Below are 25,148 nucleotides of genomic sequence, written 5' to 3'. Positions count from 1 at the left end.
AAAGTCTGCCTCTGGAAACCATTTACCTGTAGTCCCTCCACTTCCACACTACGGCGGAATGGCGCTCGCCGTTTCACAGCCGCTCCCTGCGAATCACTGCCACATGTGTCACGACGTCCCGTGCGTGTCGGCTGCATCCGTGACTACTCCTCCTCCGCTGACGTTCCTCTTCTTAATTTACATCTTAGTTGCATAAATCGTGATTCTAGAGTCTTGCACGCACGATTTAATGGTTGGATCGTGAATATGAGAATTGCTTTTAATTGACAAATCGGTGAATTGGTGCGTGCCTGCTTTACAATACGATAAAGTAGAGGTGGAGGACCCATGTTCTCTTACTGGAGGCGAATATGACTTTCAAATACCCCAGTAGCGGGTCAAAGGTATTTAGCACAAAACACCCGCGGTCACTTCTGTCACTGCAAGAGGCTCTTGCAACGGCAGCAACGACAAAACGCGCTGAAATTAGAAGCGCAGTGTTGTCAGGGCAAAAGTGCTCCCTGTTTAGTTTTGTTGGCCTTCCCCCGCACCTCCGATTCGTACGGTTGGGGCTACGTGCGGTGCGAAAGAAGTTCAAACGTGCGTACACGCATAGATTAGTATGGGCCGATTTCACGTGGTAGGCCTCGTGTGGCTGCAGCCAGCCTGGGGGGGGTGGGGGCGGCAGCTGTGGGTTGCTCACCACCAGCACCCCCGTTCTGACCCTCAATGCCATCTCCGCAAATTCCTCGCCTCCAGACTGCAGATGCTCCTTAATTGGCAGACACGCCATTGCACAGCTGCGGATGTAAATCGTGTAACGATGAATTGATTCACTCGTAAAAGTCCGAGACCAGTCGCAGGGTTTGGTGCTTTAACAATGAATGCTGCTGGATGTATATATATGCTGCAGAAGACTCCGCTATGCCGATGAGTTGAAATGTTTTAAAACATTTTGCATGGCGATTGAGACCCTCATCTCTTTATGTGGCGACGATTTTTTTCTCTTGAGAATTTATTATTTTGTGCAGCATGAATTATTGTGGGGGAAAAGCCATGGCTCGGTTTCATCGAGCGATGGCTTACACGCACACACATACACGAGCAAGCGCACATGCACACACAAAGACAAGGATCCCCGTATAGCCTTTAACAGACTTTTGGGGAAAGTGCTGTTAGCGAGCACCTATGAAAGCCGGGACGGCGCACAATGGGGTGGTTGTGCCTTTGTCTCCACAATGCCGACGCTGACGTACCTTACTCGGTACCCATTTAAGACCAAAGTCGACAAATCGGAGGCCAGGACTGGTCCACATGTCCAGATGTTCGCCACTGATGTTGAAGCGAACTCGGCTTGCTCACTGTGTTCATAGCGCAATCCTCTAACCGCTACTCCCCCTGACCCCCACCCCCCCCCCCCCACTGCTTCTTCCAGCCTGAACGTGTTCTTCCGGTGGCTGTTTGACAAGAACTTCCTGAAGGATGGATCCATCCGCTTTGAGTGAGTTCCCAGCCATGGTCCTCACCGTGGTTTCTATGAGACAGACGCCAGCGGAGGGGGGGGATCCTTTGAGCCGATGGCCGTTAATCAGCCGACCGTCGTTATCACTGCCAAGAATTAAGATTTTTTATTTTTTCCCTCCACATTAATTTGTAATGTCTTGCCTGAGCCTGCGAAGGAGCGATGGGAATTGAACGCAGGCCTGTGTATCACGTGCGTGCATTCGGCACGCGTCTCTCGAGCCTCGTAAACCACGCTTACATATGACAGGTTCACACGTCGGCCGTTTCGTCTCTCGCAGGCTGTTGGAGCAAGTGCTTTTCATCATCATCAGCATCATCAGCAGCAGCAGCAGCCATGACCAATCCACCGCTGGATGATGGCAGAAATGGTCACCACCTCTCACGATCCTGCGATGTAATAAAAAAGACAAAGATCCCCCGTATAGCCAAACAGACTGTTGGGGAAAGTGCTGTTAGTAAGCACCTATCAACGCTGGAACGGCACACGAGGGGGTGTGTGGCCAGCACCACACCCGACCGCCTTTGTCTCCCCAGTAGCAACGTTTTTTGCACACTGCACCAGGTACTCATTTGAGGCTGAGTCGACCTGGGGGTGGCCCAGGACTTCTTCAGATAATCGCCACTGATGTTGGTCGCCGGGTTCGTAGCGCAGTGCCCTAACCGCTACACTACCGCTCCCCACATCTAGCACCGGCACTCGACATGATTTCATCGCTCCGTCTCCTCGGACACGTTTTAAGCGCCGTTGGCGAACGCACTTTGAGGCCGACGTAGCGCCATTTGCTGGCTGGTGATGCGGGCCAGTAGACGCACACAATGTCCACCTTTGTCTCGTGTCGGTTTTTTTAGGCCGAGTTGACCTCGGGGCAATGTGCATCATGGCAATGAAAATTTTTTTTTCTATTAATGATATTATAATTTCTTTATCCAGGAAAGCCTTAGGATTTTGTTTAGAGAGGGTCCTGCATTGGAATGTTCGACCAGTTCCTTTTCAAAGGAGTGTTTCGCACGTGGAACAAATTGATCCGAGAGATTGTGGATCAGCAAAATGGTGGAGACTAGAGAATAATAATGTAATGTCCTTTATTCTTCCAAGAAAGCCTTGGGATGTTTGGCCAATTCCATTAAAGAGCGTTTGGCTTCCCGTGAGAGGCAAACAGGACGGCCAACGCTCAAAGGGCCCCCACGGATGGGCTCACGAGCCCCCTTGCGGCAATGCCATCTCCTGGCCGCCATCGCCATGGCACGGGTGACCCATGGCACGCGGTGACGCCGTGTGTTGTCCTGCACCCCCCCGCTTCTCCTCCCCTCTCCCCTCCTCACCCCCTCCCCGCCAGGTGCGTGTTCCTGCCGGACAACGGCGCGTTCTTCGTGAACTTCGTGATCACCGCCGGCTTCATTGGCACGGCCATGGAGTTGCTGCGCGTGCCGGGCCTCATGCTCTACGCCCTGCGCCTGTGCAGCGCCAGATCCATGGCCGAGCGCAAGAACGTCAAGCAGGTGGCAGTGATCCCAGGGCGCGCGAGAGTGGCGGCGGCGGCGGCGGTGGCAGCGTGACCTCGCGGGAATCTGCCGATGGCGCCTGCAGTGGCGAAATGCTCGGAAAAATAGCGACGAGGCCCATCGTTGAATCTGACCGAGATTCCCCCCCAACCGCAACCATATCTGGCTGCTTTTCCCCATACGGTGGTGTACGGTTGTGGTGCGGGCAATGTTCTTCCAGTGTATAAACAAACCATAGCCTCATGGGAAGCTGAATGATGAATGTCTTCAATGCCTTTTCGATTAACGCGTCCACTGCCGTGCCCAATGAGCCCCTACGCTGATACTCAACCACAAGTGCCAGTTAATGGCAATCGTTTACCCAAGAGAGCCGTATTGATTCGAAAGAGTGTTGTTCAGGATTGTCCTGCTACAATGGAATGTTTGGCAATTTCTATTCATGGGTGTTTGGCTTGGTGTGGGAGGAAAGCGGACAATCCCAGAGAGAGAGAGCACTACCATCTGCTGCCCACCTTGCTCGTGCGACCCCTGTAGCACCTGGGAAGCTGTGGTGGTCTCCCACTGAAGTAACTACCCAGATCTGACAATAATGGGCGCACTGAGTCATTCGGTCGATACTGATTCGTATCTGTTTTATTTTGAGAGCATCGATAACGTTCACCGGAGTGTTTCGAAAACGTTAGGCAGATGTGTGGAGTAGAGCGCTCGCACTGTTCTTGGCTGAAAACGACCTCGTTCTGGATCTGCTCAAGCATGTAGTGGTCTCCCCAAATCCATCATCTACAACTCCGTATGATCCAAAATGTTTGGCCAATTCCAACCACGCCCCTTAATAAATTAGACCGCGTCAACCCCAGTACGCCAGTCCGCCCCATGGCTCCCAGTCCAGTCGCCGATCAAGTTTAGGATCTCACTCGCCATCTTCAACATCCTCCGTGGACTCGTCCCTGCCTATCTCTTCCCCCGCATCTCTCTGCTCTTTCATGCTCCTCTCCTGCCTTTCTACGCTCCTTCACGCACTCTCCGCATGAGCAAACAAGGCTTTCTGTCAAGTCAACCTTTGCTCAGTGGGAGGTCACTCAATCTCCTCCGCTGCCCCCGAAGTCTGGAACTCCCCCCAGAAATCCATGCTGTTGATTCCTTGACCTTGTTCGGGGAGTCGACACGCAGCCCAAAGGTAGCACAACTAGACTCTCAGGTCAGGGCACTGAGCTGTCAAGTGTCATGAGTTGATTGAACCAGGCACACACAAAAAAAAAGATGTTTTGCACTTTGTTTTACTAAATTACAATCTTAATGGTCAAAGCGACAAATATTTTTTCGTTACAAAGCAGGTAGGAAAGTGCTCCCCCTTTTTGAGGACAAAATCATTTAAAGGGTTATCAGAAGTAGTTCTGTAAAATCTCCTTCAATGGAACCATTCTATCAACGCAATTCACTGTGAGCTGTCCGATTGGACTCATCGTAACGTGACGCTGACAACAGCTGGATCGGGACAATTTTTGAGAAACGTTGACAAGAACTGAACTGACTATTTGTTGTCCGACCAATAGGAGCAAGCGTACGAGTTCCAGTTTGGGCAGGCGTATGCGTGGATGATGACCGTATTCACCGTCGTCATGGCCTACAGCATCACGTGCCCCATCATCGTCGTGTTCGGTGAGTGTGCAAAATACATCGACATAGATCCCCCCCAAGCCTTGTTAATGAGCAGCACCTATGAAGGCCGGCACGGTACACAAGAGGGTGGGTGGCCAGTACCACGCGCGACCATTTTTGTCTCCCCAGTGGCAATATTTACACACTGCACCAGGTCCTCATTTAAGGCTGAGTCGACCTACAGGAGGCCTAGGACTCGTTAATATATTTGCCACCAATATTGGTAATCGAACTCCATTCTCCGGGTTTGTAGCGCAGTGCGCTAACCGCCACTCTCCTGCTGCCCACAGACACACCACCAATACCACCAATACCCGCCATTCGCCACTAAGTTGACGGTGACGTCACCACGGCGCCGTGCCAGGCCAGGTGCACTTTGAGGCCACGTGAAGTGTCGAAGGCTCGCTGACAGGAGGTCTCGGGGCAGACCCAGGTGTCATGGGTTGGCTGACTGAGATGATTATTCAACATGCACGCACGCATGCACACCCACATCGCATGCGCACTTGCGAGAGCGCGCGCACACACACCCGCTCGCACAAACACTTGTGCACGAACGCGCACGCACACAAATGCGCGAGGCCCGGAATGAGGAGGGGGAAAGCTTGCACACCCAAATTTTTGGCTCTGGCGCTCAACCGCGTCCGTTCGTGTTTATACGGGACACGGCGCTTTGGCTTGCGCTGCGACGACGATGAACCACCCCACCAGGCAACAATAAATGTTTACCGTAACGAAAAACACTGCTGGTGTGCAAACAGAAGACATGTGAGTGCTGGTCGGGCGTGGGGGAGGCCAACAGCAGCGGCAGTAGCAGCAGCAGGAGGAGGAGGAGGCCAAACGCACAATGAGCTTCGCCTCAAACCTGCAAGGAAACTTCGCAGTCAAATTTAGAAACACTCTCGGATCGTTTTGCAGCGGCCGTCTCGAATCGTTTGGACGTTGCCACCGGCGGGAACGCTTCTCAGCGCGTCCAGACGTCGCCTTCGCCGCCGCCTCCGTGTTAATGTCAATTTTCACGCTCGCTCCTCCGCCTTGCCTGCGTTCCCTCCTCCAGGAAAGGCCACCAAAGGCGAACCCCCCCCACCCCCATCACCTCCCCCCCCACACCACAAGCCTAATACACGCCGGATTGCTACGGATACGGGTCGTGCCACGCGTTGGCGGCTCGCCGTCCCTCCCGAGTGGCCGTTTCTGGCCCTCGACAACGGCGTGCCCCGTTGTCGAGGGCGTGCGTCGCGGGGACCCGGCAGCCCGGCAGCGTGGCCGAGGGGAGTTGGGCGGGGGGGGGGATTTCTACGCTGGGGGTTTTTATTTTGTGAGTCGACGTTGACGCATTAAAGAAAGACCACGGTGAGAGATTGTAACCCTCCGCCCCGCCCCCATTCCACTTTCAAAAGGGAACGGCTTTGGCAGCATGTGCGAGCAGTCATTTGTCTCGTATCTCCATTTTCGCTAATAATTCTCTGCTCGCTGAACTCGGAGATATTGTACAGTCTTCCTAGACGAAACTAAAGGGCACCTCGTGTTAGCTTGGGTGTCGGAGAGCTATCCCCAGGGTATCTTGTCTCCATTGTCATTAATATTGCTATTATTATTAATAATAACAATCAATAACCCCATGTTATTTATACTGTTAGATGAAGGCCTCTTGAGTGTCGGGTCGTGGAGAGTTGTATAACATTACTTCATTTGCTGTTGTATAACCTTAATCGTTTGGGTAACCAGCCATTGCTTGCCAGGTGTTGTAGAATGTGGGACTGAGTTTACCAGGAGATGGACACTCAGCCATGGGTTCAGCCTACAGATTCTACAGATACTTGTTTTCAGTGAATTTAATTTGTTTTGAGTGTTATCCCTTCAGACATGGGAGTTGGTTTTCTCTGGGTGCTCTGGTTTCCTCCCACAAGCCAAATTTTTATTGGCGCTTAGAGATGCCTTGGAATTTAAGCGATGAATATATACAACAAAATCCTTCATTGACCAAACATCCCAATGTAGAACTCTCCTGAAAGAGAGTCTTGAGACTCGGTGAGGCTTTCCTGGGTAATTAATTGGAGTTATTATGAGTATGCAGACCGACATAAATTTCCTGCTCTGCTCCATAGAGAAAATTCACACCGCCCAAAAACAAATTCACCTGCCGCCCTTGATTTCAGCTGGGTCGGTGAACGGGAAAAAAAAATATTTAGACACACCGCTCACCACATCGGGTATACTGCTCGCTATTACTTTGGCTACTAGACATGTGCCTACTCCAGGCTACTCCAGACCCGGAAAATATTTCGGTGATAAATGAATCCCTTGTTATGGAGCAGCGTTCGCGACGACAACGACAACCGTGAAGGTCTTTTTCTTTTTTAAATCCTTTATATTAAGTTCGCTTGCTTGCTTGCGTGCTTGCTTGCTTGCTTACGACCGTGCAAATCTTTCGGTCGTTTTTTAACCCACTTCCCGTGATCCAATTGAGCTGACATTTTCCACACAGACTCGTTGTGCGTGACAATTAATTTTCGTGAAAAAAAAAAATCCAAAATTTTACACTGTTTAGGGAAATTTTTTTAAATATTTAATTACCAATTGCTTAATGCTGGCAGACAATCATCTGACCCATAGGTGGCAGCCATCTCAAGCCAGAGGATGAGAGGACTCTAGCCGCCACGCATATAAAGGATTTAGAGTGAAAAACTTTGTTTTTACGGGTTAATTTTTTTAGTCTGCTGCACCCTTCTGACCCATCTTCATTACCCAGCTCCCCCCCCCCTCCCACCCCACCCTCGTCCCGCTCCGCCATCCTCCCTGAACCCCGTTCGCCGAGACTTATTGCGGGGGAAATATTTGCGTTGCCGAATTCCGGGACCCGATTCTTCGCTCGGAAGCAGGGGATTGTCCTGTGGACTTGACCGAGCTGCGTGCGATGGTATCGCTTACCGCGCGCGTGCGCGCGATGCTTGGGAAACTCTGCACGGCGCTCATCCCATGCCGGCTTTGTTATTGAATGCGTTGAGGGGTTCTCCGCTCGTGGAAGTCGGTCGGTTGGGCGGGCGGAGTGTGCGAGTTCGCTCGTTTTGTTTACTCAATAATGGATTTTTTTGGAAAGCCCTAAGCTGGAAAGTTGCCAAGGGCCGTGAGATATTAGCATAATTCAGCAAGCATGTCATCATTATTATTGCTAGTGCGCTTGTTTACCCAGGAAAGCCTCACTTCAATCTTGTGACTCATTTGCAGGAGGGTCTTGCCAAGTTTACACAGCAGGGGCAATGTATATTTATATGTGTATATATACACAAGACCTAAACAGGAGGCTTTCTCCACAACTCTGGCTGTCGCCTGATGATGCTGGTTGTAATTACCGGCGAAACGTCATACTCGAATGTTAAATGTGCTGTGTTGAACTGGTAACGAATTGGCATGTTTTCTTTACGTGACAAACCTTACTAATTGGCTGTGTCGGGCGGTGGCGGGTTTAACAACACATTCATATTTATGCGAGCTAACCCAAAAAAAAAAACCTCCAATGGATATATGTGTGTATATATCAAGCTTTAAACTTCAACTTGATCTGTAATCTCAGCGGAGTGATCCGCGGGTAGTTTTTCTAAATTTGAGCGCATTTGGACCACGTAACAAAGGGACTGTGTAGATGCCGCCAGCGCAGGACAGGAGGAGTAACGGAGACCTTAGGGGGCGGTCAGATGGAAGGATGTGGCAGAATGAAATACGAGGCCAGTGTATGTGAGACTTTAGAGAAGAGGCGCAGAATAGAAGCACATGGAGAAAGATTAATCTGAGCGGCTGAGCCCATGCAAGTAATGGGACTTAAAAGACGATGTTGCTTGCTTCCATCGGGATCTCTCATGGGGAGTATTGTTAAGGTCAAGGGGACGGCGTCTGAAAAATGAGGTCGCATAACTACTTCCAAGGTCAGTTCGTTTTAATAATAATAATAACAGCTTATATAGCGCCTTTCATGGAATCTCAAGGCGCCTTACATAAATTACAATGGGTGTGTGAAGGGGTTGGGTAAGAAGTGACTGAATTGATCTAGAAGATATCTTCTGAAAGAGAAATGTCTTTGGGCGTGATTCGAAGATCCCAACGAACTTTTGGCAGATGCCACAGAAGCAAAGGCGCGATCCCCCATGGCCTTCATCTTCTTGGTTCTTTCGGTAAAGTCACGTAGAAAGGAAGTAATAAAATAATAAAAATAAAACATAATAAAACAATTCTCACGACGTTTCGGCCACAACGCAAGCAGCCGTCCTCGACAGACCTGGTTTTCACCTGAGGACGGCTGCTTGCGTTGTGGCCGAAACGTCGTGAGAATTGTTTTATTATGTTTTATTTTTATTATTTTATTACTTCCCTTCTACGTGACTTTACCGAAAGAACCAAGAAGATGAATCCCTGCAGTCACGAAAGCTTTAAATCGAAATTTAGTCGTGAGAATTGTTTTATTATGTTTTATTTTTATTATTTTATTACTTCCCTTATACGTGACTTTACCGAAAGAACCAAGAAGATGAATCCCTGCAGTCACGAAAGCTTTATATCGAAATTGAACGTGGTTCTTTATTTTTTTGTGTGCAGTCATTGGTCACTTGGATTAGACTCTCCACTTGGTGCACTTGAGAACCCAGTTGAATCACGGGGGTTGAAGCCCGGTCTGGTGTCAACCACCTGAGCCACCCCAGCAATTGTTAGAAGGATGATAATGACACTGTGGTCAACACACTTTTTCTGGCCACAAGGTATTCCAACGGTTTTAAGGTAATTTTGGGGTGCCGATTCCAAATCTGGCATCAGTTTTTGTCTATCACATATCAAATATTGCATTTTCAATAAAAACTGCAGAAGAAAAATATTAAATAAATGTGGATATCTACATAAAATGATATTATAAACACACTATTCTAAAAATACAGCACCATATTTTAACACTAAAGCAGTCACTGACTCGCAACAACTTGCAATCATAAGTGACAGAGTTAATTTCGGGTAAAATCAATGAAAATGGGGTATGCCGATAGCATAAAAATGAGATGTGATAGAGCAAATTAGAGATCAGATTTGGACTCAGCACCCTGAAATTAGTCTAAAACAGCTGCAAAATTCCAGGCCAGTGTTATGTTGACCAGTGTTATTAAACGTTCATGGCCAATCCGCTGATATATTGAAGTCCTCCCCCCGTCGTCGCCCATCCGTCCATGTCTTGCGATGGTGAATTCCCTTCCCATCATCTGTCTTCCCAAAGTTTATGTAATCGTGCTGGATTAAACAAACGTATTAGCTCTTATCTATAACACCATCAACTGTGCTGTTTGTTGCCGGCCACTTGGAATTATTTGGGCCTGCACTCAGCTACCGTGATTGAGCCCGTGCTGCTCGGCTAACCGTGGCAATTAAAATCCGCGCAGATAATTCCGATTTTGACGAGACTTTTCCGCCTCTGTAAAATAATTTGTTCCCTCCGCTCCCGCGGCTGTTGATGATAATGACGCCTTGTAACAGTAGCTGCTGGGGTGGCCCGTTCTACTCGGGGGGGATTTGACACCAAGCCGTAGCGCCAAGGTGGCTGCGCTGAGAACTTGGGTTCAAATCCGGGTCTCGACCACCTGTGATTAAACTGCGTTCTCAAATGCACCAAGTGGATCGTCTCATCCCAGTTGGACGAGACCCTTTACTCTTTCGCGAAACAATTTGTTCCCTTCCCGCTCCAGGCGTGATCTACGTGCTCCTCAAGCACATGGTGGACCGCTACAACCTCTACTACGCGTACATCCCCTCCAAGCTCAACCGCAAGATCCACTGCTCGGCCATCAACCAGGTGGTCGCCGCGCCCATCCTCTGCATCTTCTGGCTGCTCTTCTACTCCGTCGTGCGCCTCGGTGAGAGACCGCTCGGGGTGGGGGGGAAACCGTCATCGCACACGCCGCCGCGTCTGTGCCAATGGTTGGCGATGTGAGGACGACGTGATGTGTGGGGGTGGTGGGAGTGGTGAAACGACGCTTCGATTCTCATCGCTTTAGCGAGCCACCTCGCTACCGCTCCCCCCATGACCACCAATGTCGCACGGTGAGCATGTGCGCTGAATCTCTACAGGCGTCACTTTCGGAAGTAAAAAAAATAATACAAATATGCGCAATGGTGCTTCAATGGGTGGCCACTTGGTTATAACAGTTGAAGATTTTCATTTGTTCATTCACCGATTCAACAACTAGACCTTTCTAAGCACTTTCCCATTACTTGGTTCCCAAAACATGCCTCGCCTAGATTCTTACTCCCTTCCTCTTTAGGCCCTGTAACCTCCCAGTGGGGGTAGGAGGGGCCCTGTGGTCTAGGGTGATACGAGGGCACTAGTCACTAATAAGAAGAGGGATTTTCCTTGTGTGTGTGTGTGCGCGCGTGCACATGTGAACGTGTGGGGACCAGTGGCACAGTGGTCAGCGTACTGAAAAACGAACCTGGTGACCCAAGTCTCGATTTCTGCCCATGGCTACCATCAGTGATGATTATCTGAACCAGTCCTGGGCCCTCCCCTATTTCTCGACTTGAGCCTCAAATGAGTGACCTGCTTCGGTGTGTGAACTTTGCCACTTGGGAGACAAAGGCAGTGGGGTTTCTTGCTAGCCACCCACCTTCGCCTGCGCCGTGCCGGCCTTTATAGGTGCTCGCTAACAGCACTTGCCCCAAAAGTCCGTTAAGGCTATACGGGGGACCTTTGTCATTGTATTTTTGTGCATGGTGGGGAGAGAGGGGGATGCATGTGGGAACACAGAGGGATCCACTCTGCTCCCCCCCACTTCTCCCCCCCGCCGACCCCTTCCACCACCCCGCCACGATCTCTCTGGCACCCCCTGCGCGTTGCCTGTATTCTCTGGGGGTAAGAAAAAACTACCCGGCGCACCGAGCCCTGGGAAATAAGCACACAACGCTCCGCGTTCCCATGAACAAATCTGGCCGTCGTCGTTTTCGTTTCCACGCGGTGCGGCGGCGGCGGCGGCTGGCTGTCTGTTGGAAATCTCGCGAGCTGCGGGGTTCACCGTTGGTCGTTGAGCTTCTTTCTCCTCGTCCTCCTCCCGCGCCCCCCGCCCAGGCCCGAGGAACGAGATCACCGTCTTCACGTTCATCGTGCTGCTCTTCACCATCGTCGTGTGCCTCTTCCGCATGTTCTTCGGATACTTCAAGTACCTGAGCGTGCACAACTACAAGGTGGGGTGGGTGGGTGGGGGCGGGTGGGGAGGTGGGGGTGGGGGGCTATTTCATCCCGAGGTTTCTGGGAAGAAAGGTCGCACCGCGGTCCTTCCCCCGGGACGAGGGCCCACTCTTTCTTCGTCTTGTCTCGTCTCATTTCCGATTAAGTGTTTCTATAATAAAGTAGCAAAATACAGCCCCTCCACCACCACCTCCCCCCCCCTCCCCCCCCCATGTACGTTTTCATAACATTTCATCTTTTGGCATCCTCAAAACAACTGAGGGTTGATGCCCGTGGCAGATGCTTCCCACATTTTTGCGATTTGCAGCGTCTGTATATTTTTTTGCGACCTGCAAGCGGTCCCTCGTTGGCGAGTCCCCCGGTTCAACTGCTCGCATTGTCCCACCAAAACTGACCCGTGTCCTTCCTCTTCCCGTCGTCCCCTTCCATCTTTCCTTGCCGCAAGGCTGTCTATATGTCCAGCTTGTGACCGTCTCAGGAAGCGTTCCCCGCATTCGCCCCTTTTTCCTCCCCATCGGACTTCTCGGCGATTGCTGCTCACTGCCGACACTTCGCCGCTGCGGCGGTTTGCGCGCTGCCCTCTGAACCGAGCCAAACTCGGGTTTGAAACCCATTCCACGGAGGACATCGGTGGCATGTGGTATCTGAACCATTCCCAGGTCTCCTCCCTTGGTTAGACTTGGCCTTAGACAATTGACTCGTCTATGTATGTTGAACTTGTTTCACACCGTACGTAGCCAATCGGAGATGCTATGTAAACGTCAGCAATGGGTTGATGAAGGCCTCTACCGACCACAGCGCGGGACCACACCACTCACTCGTGCCCCATGCTGGCCTCAATAAGTGCTCACTAGTTTCACCGGTTGCCCTCTGCTGTTTGGTAACGCGAAGACGAGTGTCGTCGCAGCGAGACTGCCCTCTCCTGCATCGATCCGCACAGAATATCCACGGCTCATCGCGTCACCCCAGTGAATGACCCAGTAGGGGAACCGAATTCATCCTGTTCACTCGCGCCCTATTACTCGGACGGGTCACCACGCGTGATCTCTGGAAGTCCCAAAGTAATCCTACCACGGTCTGACGTTTTTGTATGTGCAGGTACGTATAGTGAAATTCTTTCGCACCGTGCGTAGCCAACTGTGCTAATGGGAGGTGCGGAGGAAGGACAACAAACCAAAACACATGGCGTGTTCATCTGCGCTTTGCAGGAGCGGGTAGGATGAGTAATGTGCGCAGATAAATTTGTATGACAGGGTCCGCCCCTTGGCATCCGCCAGATCAAATCGGATAAAAAGATTTCCACCGTAGAAGATACGTTGACATTGTTGCGGCTGTTGAATGTGCTCATGCCGATGCCACACAAAGTGAAGGAAGTCCTCTAGCGCTGACCCCCAACAATTTAGTTTTGGCAACGTCCTGGTCATTTTATTTTTATTCAGGGAATGATCAATTTATTCAGGGAATGATCAAAATGCCGTAGTCGTGCGCTGTGCAGATAGCAGCGCACACCCCCTGGGTGCCCCGATTCGAGGTGGCGATTCCACTCTTTATTTTTTGCATTTTGGTTGGATGTAAGTAACGAACCCGATGCATATGACAATGTGTTAAATGTCAAATAAATCCGGTGTTGAATACGCGAATTTATGCACGCATCATGAGCTTTGAGAATCGATCTCGGTTGATGATGCACCACTGATTGTTGGCACTGTGAGCTACTGCACTGCCACGACTTCTAACTTGGCCAGATTTATGCGTTTGTCTGCAGAAATTAAGTTGTATTAAAGATATCCTTTAAAAAAAAACTATGACCAGGGCGGTTAGCCTGTTCATAAAAAAAATGTTTGGACGTCTTGACAGCTCTATCCAAGGTAAATATAAACGTTTAAATTTGAGTTTACAAGTTCCCTGAATCGTTTGCAGGGTTTTGTGTGTATGGTTTCCATTTACCTTGTGTAAATTTATAAGAATATAAATAAATAGTGGAAATAATCCATCCCCGGTTTCCCAGGATGCACAATTCACGGGACCCTCGCTGTCGTATCCCACCGCCGCCAAAGTCCGCGTACCATCTGTTGTGATCGGCCATTCTTTCCCTCATGTTGCCGCCACCCTGGGTGACTCTTGAGCTGTTAGTAAAACAAATCCAGCATTGGCCGAGCCGGCAGCGAGCGCTCGCTACGTATGGGTGGTCTGCAGCGGTGTAACGTTGCATCAATTCATCGTTTAATAACAACAGCGATGACAGTAATATTAATAATCGACAAGCCTCTTGTCACTTCTGAATGGAGGCCTCCCTACAATTGTGTTGATCGTGTGGTTTGTTTGATCGTACTTCACCACGCTTGTCAGTACGGGTGGGTGAAGAGGGGGGGGGGGATGGGACGGAACGGGAGGGAGTGAGGAAGAGGGTTCTGGTTCATATCTTACCGAACACCGGGAATGGAACTCGTGTCGATGGATCATTGCGCAGTGCATCTACCACTGCGCCAACGATCCACCCCATTCGTTAATATCGATTCGTAAATGTCAGGATATGTGAATTTAATTGTGCGTGTAAGAATCATGTTTTGTTAATCCATGTATGCTGTACGCGATGGGGTCACGAGCTCTGGAGCGTACTGGAGGTGCTACCGTTCGCGGCAATGTTTACGGAATTCTTGAATCGAGCCTTGACCCCTCAATTGCAGTAATCCTTTGAGTTGCCACAGTGGTGGAACGCTGCATCGCCCAGAGCGCTCTCTGTGTGTATGGTAAATAACGAATGAAAGCAGGTTCTACTTTATGAACGGTGCCATACAACAGAGGCAATGGCGGGGAGGAGCGGTGGTGCAGTGGCACTGTGAACCTGGCAAACTGGGCGACCTCAGTTTTGACTGCTGGCCATGGCTGACATCTGTAGCGAGCGAGGTCTGAACCGCTCGCGAGCCGCCGCCCCCATGGTTCACCTCCCTGCACTGCCCCCCGTGATGGTGAAGCCTGGTCAAACAGCCCCCACGACCAGCGTAACGTAGGGAGGCGTTCACCCGGCAGTCGTAGATTGACAAAGGCCTATGAACTTCTTCTTCAGTTCTTTAGTTCTTTAGAACCACTTTTTGTGTTTAGTTTGTTGTCCTTCCCCCCACACCTCCGATTAGCATGGTTGTCTTTGTAACTTTTTTGAGGCTCTAGAACAGCATCACTGCGGGAGGTCGACTGATCACGTCGGTTTCGTCCGGTATCAGTCGAACGTCACGCTCTGCGCTTGTCCATCACTGCCAAGCGCGGTGGACACATTTTTTGAAATTCGAATTTGGCCTCGGTGAACAAATGTACTCTTTGACATCAGTGGCCACTTGGATGGATACCGAAAACATTTACCTTTTTTATTCTAGTTATTTTATATACTTTGTTTACATCTTTCACCTGCAAAATCCATTGGGATGGGACATCTCACTTGAAGGGGGTGGTCCAGGCTGTGAATTGTCACATACATAGCTGTCGCATGATGGATGATATACACACACACACACATTTTAAACGATGTCATTGCCTCTCTTTTGCTTTACACCTCGCGGGTTTTCCTTTCCTCTCTCCCTTCAGGACTCCATGGTGGGCAGCCCCCCTCTGGATGACGAGGGAGGAACCCCCACTACACCACAATCTCCGGTATGTGCCCCCCCCCCACCACTATATCTCAGCGAGGCGTCTCGCAGTCGTTGTGCCTCTCCAATCAAACCGGTTGGTTCTCATCATTCGGCTGTTGACGTTCGACTACCCCCATGTGACCCGATGGATTGTCATGAATTGGGGGGTCACAGTGAAAAAATAGATATTTTTTGGTATTTTCTTTTTAGATTGTGAGCGCAGTGTCTCTCGTGGCTACAGGGGGTCACGTGAGGCAATTACTTACAGAGTATTTTTTATAAAATAATTGATTCTCGTACGCACGATTGGATGTAGATACACGTTGTCATCAGCACTGCCGTATAGCGGAGCCAAGCAGAATTAAAGAGTAATCTTCACTCGGCTAATATTTTGGGCAATGGCTCTTCTCCAGACCCTTCTTGGCTCTGATAAAGGACAGCGCTAATGATGAACGCGATGGGATTTTTCTCGATTCGTAGTTGTACACCACTGCCAACGCGCAGTCCCTTAATTTATTATTCGCTGAAGCAAGCGTTGGGGGCTGCTTATCTTGGTCGGCGATCCTGAGTCATTGCAGGAGATTCCGTTGCCCATTTGGCAGGGACAAGCAGAGGAGATGAGCTTCGTGAAGATGATCGCGAACAAACGCCCTCCTTTCGCGATGATGAATCACGTTTGAAAGCCGTAGCGATCTTAAATAATAACGCTTCAAAAGTGTGGAGATTCGTAGAGTGCTTCCGGCGATCCGTCTTCATCTTCCCCGTCTGCGGCGCCTGCATTTCTGTCACTTCCCATGCTCTCTCCGCCTCTCCACTCCACTCTCCCCACTCTGGGTGCCCGTCACCCCTTCATCACCATCCCTCTTTCCGTCCATGCCCTTCACATGTCCTTCCCTCTCAGAGGAAGGGTGGGGTGGTGTGTATTGCTCTCTCACCTTTCCCACGGCCTGTCCACTCTCTCCTGCACGTATTCTGCACCATGCTTTCTGCCCACTGCCTCTCGCTCTGTGCCTCGCCTCTCTCTCTGTATCGCTCTCATCATCCTACCCCCCCCCCCCCGTCCATCCTCACTCCGATCCTTACCCTAACTCACTCTGACCCCGACCCCGACCCTGACCCCGAACCAGACCTACAAGGCATCGGTGCTGTTTGCGCCATCGGCCGTGGAGGAGGAGAGCGAGGTGATGTCGCCCCAGAGCTACGGCTCCATGGATAAAGACGACGAACCGAACCACAACCAGAGCAAGCCCCAGGGCGCGCCGACGGACGGCACTAACGGAAAGCCCGGCGGAGGTGGCGGAGATACGGCCAGCTCCGGTGCCGACGAGCCCGACCACCACCGGACCCAGTCGCCCGTCGCCTCCCCCAAACATGGTGTACATTAGAGCTGGGGAGGAGTGGCCTGGCAGGCCCGACCGCCAACCCGCTTGTCAGCCAAACTCGTGAATTGAGAAAGTCGGGGCTAGCTAGCAGGCGGGTGGGCAGGTGGCCTGGCGGGCGAGCGGGCGGGTGGGTGTAAATGTGGCAGCCACCCTACATGCTTGTCCATCAGCTTCCATGCGCACGACGAGACGGGAGAAGGAAGCGATCGCGAGATAGAATTGAACGGGGCGGGAGGGGACTGAGAGAGAGAGAGCGCAAGTGAGAGAGACGGAAGATGCGCAGATGTGTAGGTCGGTGGCGGCGGGGGGTGAAAGTACACTGGCTGTGAACTCGGCGACCGCTTCACTCGCAGCCAGGAGCCGGATCGCCCGAGATTGATTGTTGCACAGCCTGGAACACGTTGCACTAAGCGGTAGTGCCGTAAGGCCTTCCCTGTGTTGTTGTTGCGTCGCCTCAATACGGAGGGCCCTCTTTTTTTCAGTTTTATTTTTGCTGTAATTCACTGCGAGGTTTGGCGTGACATTGCCGCATACTGTATCTTTTTCGGCAATGGTCATTTTCAGTTTACGCATCGGTCGCCGTGGCTTCTAGTTGACCCATAGCAGGTCCAGCTGAATTTGAAGACGTGCAGGGACTAATCGTGGGTACGGCCATCATGCACCAACGGCGTGCTTTGCACACTTGCCGGATTACTTGCAAAAAGTCTTATCGACAATTAAAAAAACATTTCCTTTGTGGTGGCCGGATATTCTTAATTAAAAAAGAGACTCGCAATGTACAATGGTAATTCTCAACGAGCCCGTCCAGAATAAATAGAAGACTTAATTAGATTCGGCTCGTTATCAGATTAGCGCGATGTAAAAATAAAACTTGACCTGGTGCACACTGAGCCTGGGAGACTGCAACCCTCCACTCGGAGACTTCGATGCAATTTTCCTCGTAGCTTCCACTCGTGGGGCCAGATCCACGCTCAGCCTCGTGTCAGAATAACTCGGTCACTCGCGAATGGCACGGCCAGACTTCCAGGCCGATTGGCGGCCTCCTAAAGTCTTGGGCGGGGACTTGATTTAGTTGGTCCATGCATGTAGCCCTCTTGGCTGGCCATGAGCGAGCCAGAGCCCACTCGGGCTGCCTCCTCTCGCATGTTGCTGTGTCGCTGGCTTCTTCTTCGAGACCGACCGACTGACCCTTTGGGTCCCGTCGGTGAGTGGCGTATCCCACGGGGGGCCTGGTGCTCGGGTAAAAATGAGGACCTCGTTCCCAATTCATTGCCACCTCCCTCGTCACTTTATTTTTAAAAGTGCGACGTGTTAAAACGACTTTCCGCTATGATCGCAGCACAAGTATTTACTGCGGCGAAGGAGAGAGAAAAACGAGAAAAATTTGCTTTGTGAATGAAACAAACAAAAAAGAAATATGAAAACGGTCCAAGCGCATGAAGGACTAATATTTATTATCACCGAGGGTGGGTGGCGCGTGTTGCGGTCACACCAGCTGCTGCGGTTGTGGGCGATTGGGGTTACCGGCGACGATCGGCAGTGCCATGCACGCACCGCTGGCTCTGTGGCAGCATTCCGTGTGTAACGGGGATGGGGGGGGGATGTTCCCTGTTGAGTAACTCGTAGATCGACGGCCGCCGTGGTTCGGGGGAGAAGTGGTGCTGGGAGCAGTGGTAATGTTAGTTAAGTAGACGTTAAGGAAAGCTGCCAGTTGTATTTGTTTGTCCCCCGACTGTACGCTTGCGAGAATAATCAGTTACGAGTAGAGGTAATGCGTTAAAACAAAATTGCTGGTGCGCAGTATGGGAACGGTAGCGGGTGAGCGGTGAGAATCTGGTTGGTTTAAAGGAACCAATTTGGTCACCTATGCCCAGGAAATGTTCTGTCTGTCCATCCTTCACGAGTCCGTCCGAGGACATGTCACGTGTTTTCATGGAAACTACAAAACCCCCTAAACCAATCGCTGAACTCGCCTCACGGATTACCAATATCAATGCCCAAATATATCTCGTTTTCGGGTCACTTTGCCAATTAAATAGTTTTCAGTGGGGTCCACCTTGTGGAACGGAGGTTCCGTTAATAGATTGGCTTGCCAGCCAATTGTCCATCTTGAGATGGGCATAGCCCAGAAAAACAGGGCTTCTGCCACTCTTGAGCCACCACCTAAACCAGGAATTCACCAACAGCAAAATGTCCGTTTAATTTGTCAGAGATCCAAAGACAGCCGTGTGCATTCGCAATAGCAATCGTCAAAGTGAAACAATCGTATGAAATAAGAGTATGAAACAATCGTGCCCTAAAGGTGTTTATTTATGATTTTAAAACCGTTTACAGTTTGACATAGAACTTAAATAAAAATGCACAATTAAGGAATTTATTCATTAGGTCAGTTGCACGATAGGGCAGTGGTGTGTTCGAATGCATCTTCGACACTCTCTACGCCGTGCCATCATCATCAACAGCCATGATCAATCGATTGCTGGTTGAAGGCCTTTCCGAGCTGTCAATATCCCTCACGGTCTTGTGACGCAACAAATCCACCCCCCGGCGCTTGCACACAAGCTTCATCTCCTTGCTGCATCTTCACGGTGGCCGTCCTCCCGGTCACGTTCCATCGGCTGCCACTCCGTCGTTGGTCTCAACCACTGGCCATCGTCTCTTCTCGCAACGCGTCCCAAACCCAAGCCCACTCGTCTTTTATTAACAAGTCAACGTCTTTTGACCCGTGTGTATATCTCTCATCCACGTGTCTCACAATGAACAGTAATACCCCGATTTACATCTTCACCCTTTTACATCGTCACTGTATTACTACCACACTACCTGATTTGCGTCGCCTCAACACGCACGCACACGTCGCCAACAGCATCGTCCGTCCTTTCTCGTCGTTTCGATATTCGTCGTCCCACCTTTGAGGAATGCATCTCCGACGTAAACCGGGGTATTACTGCAATTCCAAGCTTGCTTCTCTGGCCTCTGGATCAGAGACATGGCTACTGATGAAGAAACTTAATTAAATTATCTTAAAGTGCGCAGAGAAACATTGGGGAAAATGTTTGCCGCTTATGTGTGTGTAAATTCTTGGAATTTGGGACTTTCAAAATCCAGTCTTGTAGAGGCACAGATGGAATGTTTTAATTTTACACAAGGGATTATTGGAAAAACAATAATTCACTGTTGAGCTGTACAGACTGTGGTGATGATGATCACGACGATGATGTGTCGATCATATCAACAATGATGAACCACGCCTGTACTGAGGACTGCGTACCAAAGAATATTGACATTCGTAAAAATAAAATAAATACAATTTTAAATACCTGAAACACGCCACAAACCAGATCATGAAGTTGCTTTCAAAACAGGTAAATTTTTGACAATCATACTATTGATTTCAACTAGTTCCATAAAAATACTAGGTAATAAATGATATGCTATAATTATGCATATTTTATCATGTGCATGATGCCCAACTGCAGATCTGTGGGGTGGCCCATGGAAGGCAGTACAGCAAGTAGTTTACTCGCCTTTCCTTGCAGATCGTTGACTTGTATCCCCACGTATGCAGACATTCAGACATTCTGATTACCACTGACATTGAAATAACATAACATTCTCAATTTAAGGAATTGGCCAAACGTCCCACGTAGTATGCTCGTGAAAGAGAGCTTTCCTGGGTGAAATAATGACCACTTACCATGGAATAATATCAGCTGTGAATTGGGTGCAAACGCACTTTATTCATTGCCGGTCTCAAAGTTGCAAATAGGGCCTGCTTGGTTGGGCCATGTACACTCACTCGTCCGTTTGCCAGCACGATATTTCTTTTTTTGCTTTTAAAACTATGCAAATCGGTTGGCTGCTGATAACCAAAAAATTGCCGCCACTCGTCGACGCTAAACACGTAACGGCTAACAAGACTGGGTCTGCGTTAGACTGATTTTAATCGAACCCCTGTGTAAAATGTGACAATTTAACCGTGTTTTTACATTTGATGTTTACCCGTGTTGAGTTCATCTCAGTTTCGGAAGCTTCGTAGTCTTACAGAGGTCATCGCAGTGTTAGTTTATGCCACATCGCTTGCCAGCTCACTCCGTGATGTCTCACTGGGTTACCACCAAGCAATATCTGTAGAAATCACACGACTTGCATGAATAACAAAGCATTGATTTCTCCTCCTTTGCATTCACGGTGGCCTCAGTCCCCTCGTCTGAAACCGTTTCCCTCTCTCAACTTCTCTGCCCAAAGGGGCCAGGGGTCCACGGCTCACGCTCCCTCCATCCCATTCAATGCCAATCCATTCTTTACCATGGAATGCTACACTCCACACGAGCGTTCTCGAGCCATCACTAGAGAACGCCAGTTGAGGTGGGATCCCCCTTGCCTTGCCTGATGTTGTTATTTTTCGGTGACGCCATCACCGAATGCAATGTAATGGCGACGTTAAAAAATCTGTCCTGGTCTGTAATTTATTTTCGTTCATCCTGTGAATCTCCCAAGATCATTTTACTCAATAGAGTTTATCTTTGAAAAAGAAAATAGCAAATCCATTGACTGACCACGGTGATTTTTTTTGCAAATCATTTAGCAGTTTCTGGGCTTCTGGACAATGTTTGTGCTGAAAGAGAACATTCGGATGCATTTGCAGCTTGCAGTATGTTTTCCTACTGCACGACAGGAGGTGTCGTCATCGCACACTGCCGCAGCGCGGCTCACACGCCGGTGAGCTGCAAGTGCAGCGTGTACACACAGTGCGAGGTGGCCAGGCGATGAGAGTACATCAACGCATTCTTGAATCAATATCTGTGTGGAGCTTTTGAGTGTTACCCCCATGGTACAGCAAGTGTTTTTTTTTCTCCTGTTACACAACTTTCCTCCCACACCAAGCCAAACGCTCCTTCATAAAATTGGCCAAACATCACAATCCAGGGCCCTCTTGAAAAAGGGTCTTGAGAGTCGGTGAGGCTTTCCTGGACAAATAAATCGATACCGATTACTGTCTATTTAATAAAGAGGGGAGTTCATTACGGAATTCCTATTCACAAAGAAATAGTGCTATAGATGTCTGAACAATCATGATGTAAGTGTAATACTGCAAATGAAGACATGTTACGTTTTTTTCTCCTCTAAAGCAATTTTGAGGAATGTACATTGTTATTTGGGTTATGGCAGGGTTTACAAACCCCGGAGTCCTTGTGGCCCACCGTAATCTGCATTTCCATGTTCATCAATCTCATTTGAATCTGCGCTCTCAAAACGAACTGACGAAGTTACGATTGCTCTTGTGCAGGGTCACTGAAGCCTCAAAGTGTCGAAGGCTTCCTGGCAGGTCATGGCACGTGCCGAGGTCTTGTGTATGGCATGTACGCACACAAGATCTTTACATTTGAATCGAAGCTCTCTACGTTATACGATCAATTGTTACCAATAATCAGACATGCCTATCTGTGAAACCTTACTAATTGGCTGTGTTGGGTCTTGGCGGGTTTAACGACACATGCAATCTAACCCAAAAAACCTCATGGATAACATTGGTCGCGAAAGCCTACGTGTTAAACTGCTCAATTTGTATTCGAACAGAGAAGATGAACATGTAAAGGATGCGAGCTGTGGTGATTTGCAAGATCTGGAGTGAGTGAAACCTTGGCTTGAAATACGGTGGCCTAAAAACCTTTGTTCTCTTTGTAAGAGAAGGTGGTGGAGGTTGAGACGACACGAACAGCACTCGTGGCGCCGTTTGCAATCGGCCGCAAAGTGTACAAATGCATCGTGCTGCATGGGAAAACGTGATTCTGGATGCAAGAGCGGCGGTGGTGGGGCCCTAATGTTCTGCGCAGAGGTGTAACGGATCTTACTTTACGGCGATTCATCTTCTTGGTTCTTTCGGTAAAGTCACGTAGAATGAAAATAATAAAAATAAAACAAAATAATTCTCACGACGTTTCGGCCACAACGCAAGCAGCCGTCCTCAGGTGAAGAACAGGTCTGTCGAGAACACAGAGTCTGAATGACAGCCCCAGGCTTGGAGCGACTATTTAAGCTGGGATGGAGGGGGGAAGGGCGCCTTGACAAAATAATTTGCATATCAAGATGAATTTAGCATATTTATGGTAAATGCAGATATGCGATTAGTACTACCTGTGAAATGCGTAGGAGGTTTGGCGGGGGGTTTAAAGTCATTATGCCCGTGCATTATGCAGGATTAGCAGCATCAAACGCGTCCGTCGCTTGTATTTTTGGGGGGGTTCGATATGCTTCAATCCGGCGTGTTCCATGCCTTGGGTCTACATTGTAAACAAAAAGAAGCGACCTTTAGTCTTAAGGTGTCCTCGCGTGGGGTGCAAATACAGCATCTCTGGACGGGACTTGCGTACAAGACCTTAAAGGTGAACATCTCCCTTGATTGGCACCGATTTAAATCTGAGCTCGGGGAAATTGACAAATTAAGTTGTACTCCTAGGTTTTTTCGGTAAAGTCACGTAGGTAAAAAATTTTTTTTAAGTTAATAAAAGTAATAATAGAAATAAAATAATAAATCACGACGTTTCGGAGGCAACACAAGCCTCCGTCATCAGGTGGGACCGTCACAGCTAAAATTACTGCATCAAAATTACTGCACCTTGATGCAGTAATTTTAGCTGTGACGGTCCCACCTGATGACGGAGACTTGTGTTGCCTCCGAAACGTCGTGATTTATTATTTTATTTTATTTCCATTATTACTTTTATTAACTCTTTTTTTACCTACGTGACTTTACCGAAACAAACCTAAGAGTATGAATCCTTGCAGTCACGAAAGCTTCAAATCTTAAATTAAGTTGTTTTAACGTACCTGACCCCCCTGGCGCCACGATGTGTTGTTCGGTCACGATGTCCCGACATTTCACGCCACTTTGCAGGGAACTTCTTCAGTTCACTTCCTGAAGAAGCTCCTAAGCACACGGAGCGAAACGTCGGACGTCGTGCCGAACAACACGCGGTTAACAGCCGGAGAGGAGCTGTACAAGCACTGCCGCGAAAGCCGACGCAGTCGCAATGGGTCCCACGTGACTCGCCCCGCAGCCACTGGTGGCCGCTACAATCACACCACGACGTTTATTTTGTTACACCTCTAGAATCTGTGACCCTTTTTTTTCTCTCGAGGAGGCTAATGGGTTTGTTTGCGCTGCTTAACAAAAAAAAAGCTAAAGTATGCGACACGATGCCCACTGTTTATTATTTAAAAAAATATTACGAAAAATAAAAATACAAAAAATGCAATGGTGACAATACCTTGTGTAATGACAATTAAAAAAATGAATAAAAATGAAATGAAAACCGAACAGTCTGAGGTGCGCCTTTCTGTTGCTGGCAATGTGCGTTACATTTATTAAGTGTGTATTCGGAGGAACGAAGCGTTACTAATAGGGTTTTTCCCCTTTTTCTGGCAACTCAGTTTGGAGGGAATTGCATTTGAACAGCCACCACCCAAACATAAGATTAAAAAAATTGTATTTGATTGCATACGTTATATTTGTTAACTACTGTAATTAATCAATAAAAACGTGAATCATTCCAAAAAAGACCACCAACCCATACTTATGACCGTTTCTAAACCTGACGAGACAACCCTAGGGGCCGTCCATAAATGACGTCACGCACCTGGGGGAGGGGGTCAGACGATGGGGGAGGGGGTCAGACGATGGGGGGGGGGGGGGTGAGAAATGTGACGTCACATCAAAATGCGCAACTTTAAATAAATATAGACAACACGTTCTACTTAGTTAAATAGACGTTTTAATAAATGTTTTCTCCTACAACATCAGAGTGCAGCGCCACATTGAATACGCACTGCAATGACAATAGTCTAAAGCGATTTGAAGCATGTTTTATTTGGGGGGGGGGGGCGGGGCAGAGCTTTGTGACGTCATATTTGAGGGGGGGTCTGATTTTTGTGACGCCGTGTGACGAAGTGGGGGGGGGGGGGTCAAAAATCGTCCAAAATAACGACCCCCTAGCCCCAATCCTTAAAACCACAACACCGAACTTTGACCTTGGCCCGAACATTATGAGTCTTGAAAACTTGCAGCCGTCATTGAAACACTCAACTCGCTGCTTGTCCCTCAACGGACGCGCAAGAAAACGAAGTAATTGAACAAATAAGTGGAAAGTTACAAGATAACAACAACCCGTCATCTCAGGCGCCTCGCCACTTAACTCGGCCCTAACATTCAAACTCGGCCACGAACTCAAATCCTTGCCACACACACGAAGCCCATTGATC

General features: G+C 49.2%; 1 protein-coding gene across 3 annotated transcripts in view; it reads left to right on the top strand.

Moving 5' to 3' along the window:
* LOC144943970 (mechanosensitive cation channel TMEM63B-like) overlaps positions 1–23,461 on the top strand; it is a 92,970-nt gene extending 69,509 nt beyond the window's left edge. For all 3 annotated transcript variants that reach the window (XM_078871886.1, XM_078871887.1, XM_078871888.1), the window contains 7 exons: positions 1,415–1,480; positions 2,841–3,003; positions 4,560–4,665; positions 10,386–10,553; positions 11,762–11,877; positions 15,461–15,526; positions 16,632–23,461. In XM_078871886.1, coding sequence (XP_078728012.1) covers positions 1,415–1,480; positions 2,841–3,003; positions 4,560–4,665; positions 10,386–10,553; positions 11,762–11,877; positions 15,461–15,526; positions 16,632–16,889 — 943 coding nt within the window. In that variant the 3' untranslated portion in view covers positions 16,890–23,461. The remainder of the gene's footprint in view (positions 1–1,414; positions 1,481–2,840; positions 3,004–4,559; positions 4,666–10,385; positions 10,554–11,761; positions 11,878–15,460; positions 15,527–16,631) is intronic.
* The last annotated feature ends 1,687 nt before the right edge of the window (positions 23,462–25,148 follow it).

The sequence above is a fragment of the Lampetra fluviatilis genome, chromosome 33 (genome assembly GCF_964198595.1).
Source record: "Lampetra fluviatilis chromosome 33, kcLamFluv1.1, whole genome shotgun sequence".
Classification (NCBI taxonomy): Eukaryota; Metazoa; Chordata; class Hyperoartia; order Petromyzontiformes; family Petromyzontidae; genus Lampetra; species Lampetra fluviatilis.
This window is presented reverse-complemented; position numbering and strand designations above follow the sequence as displayed.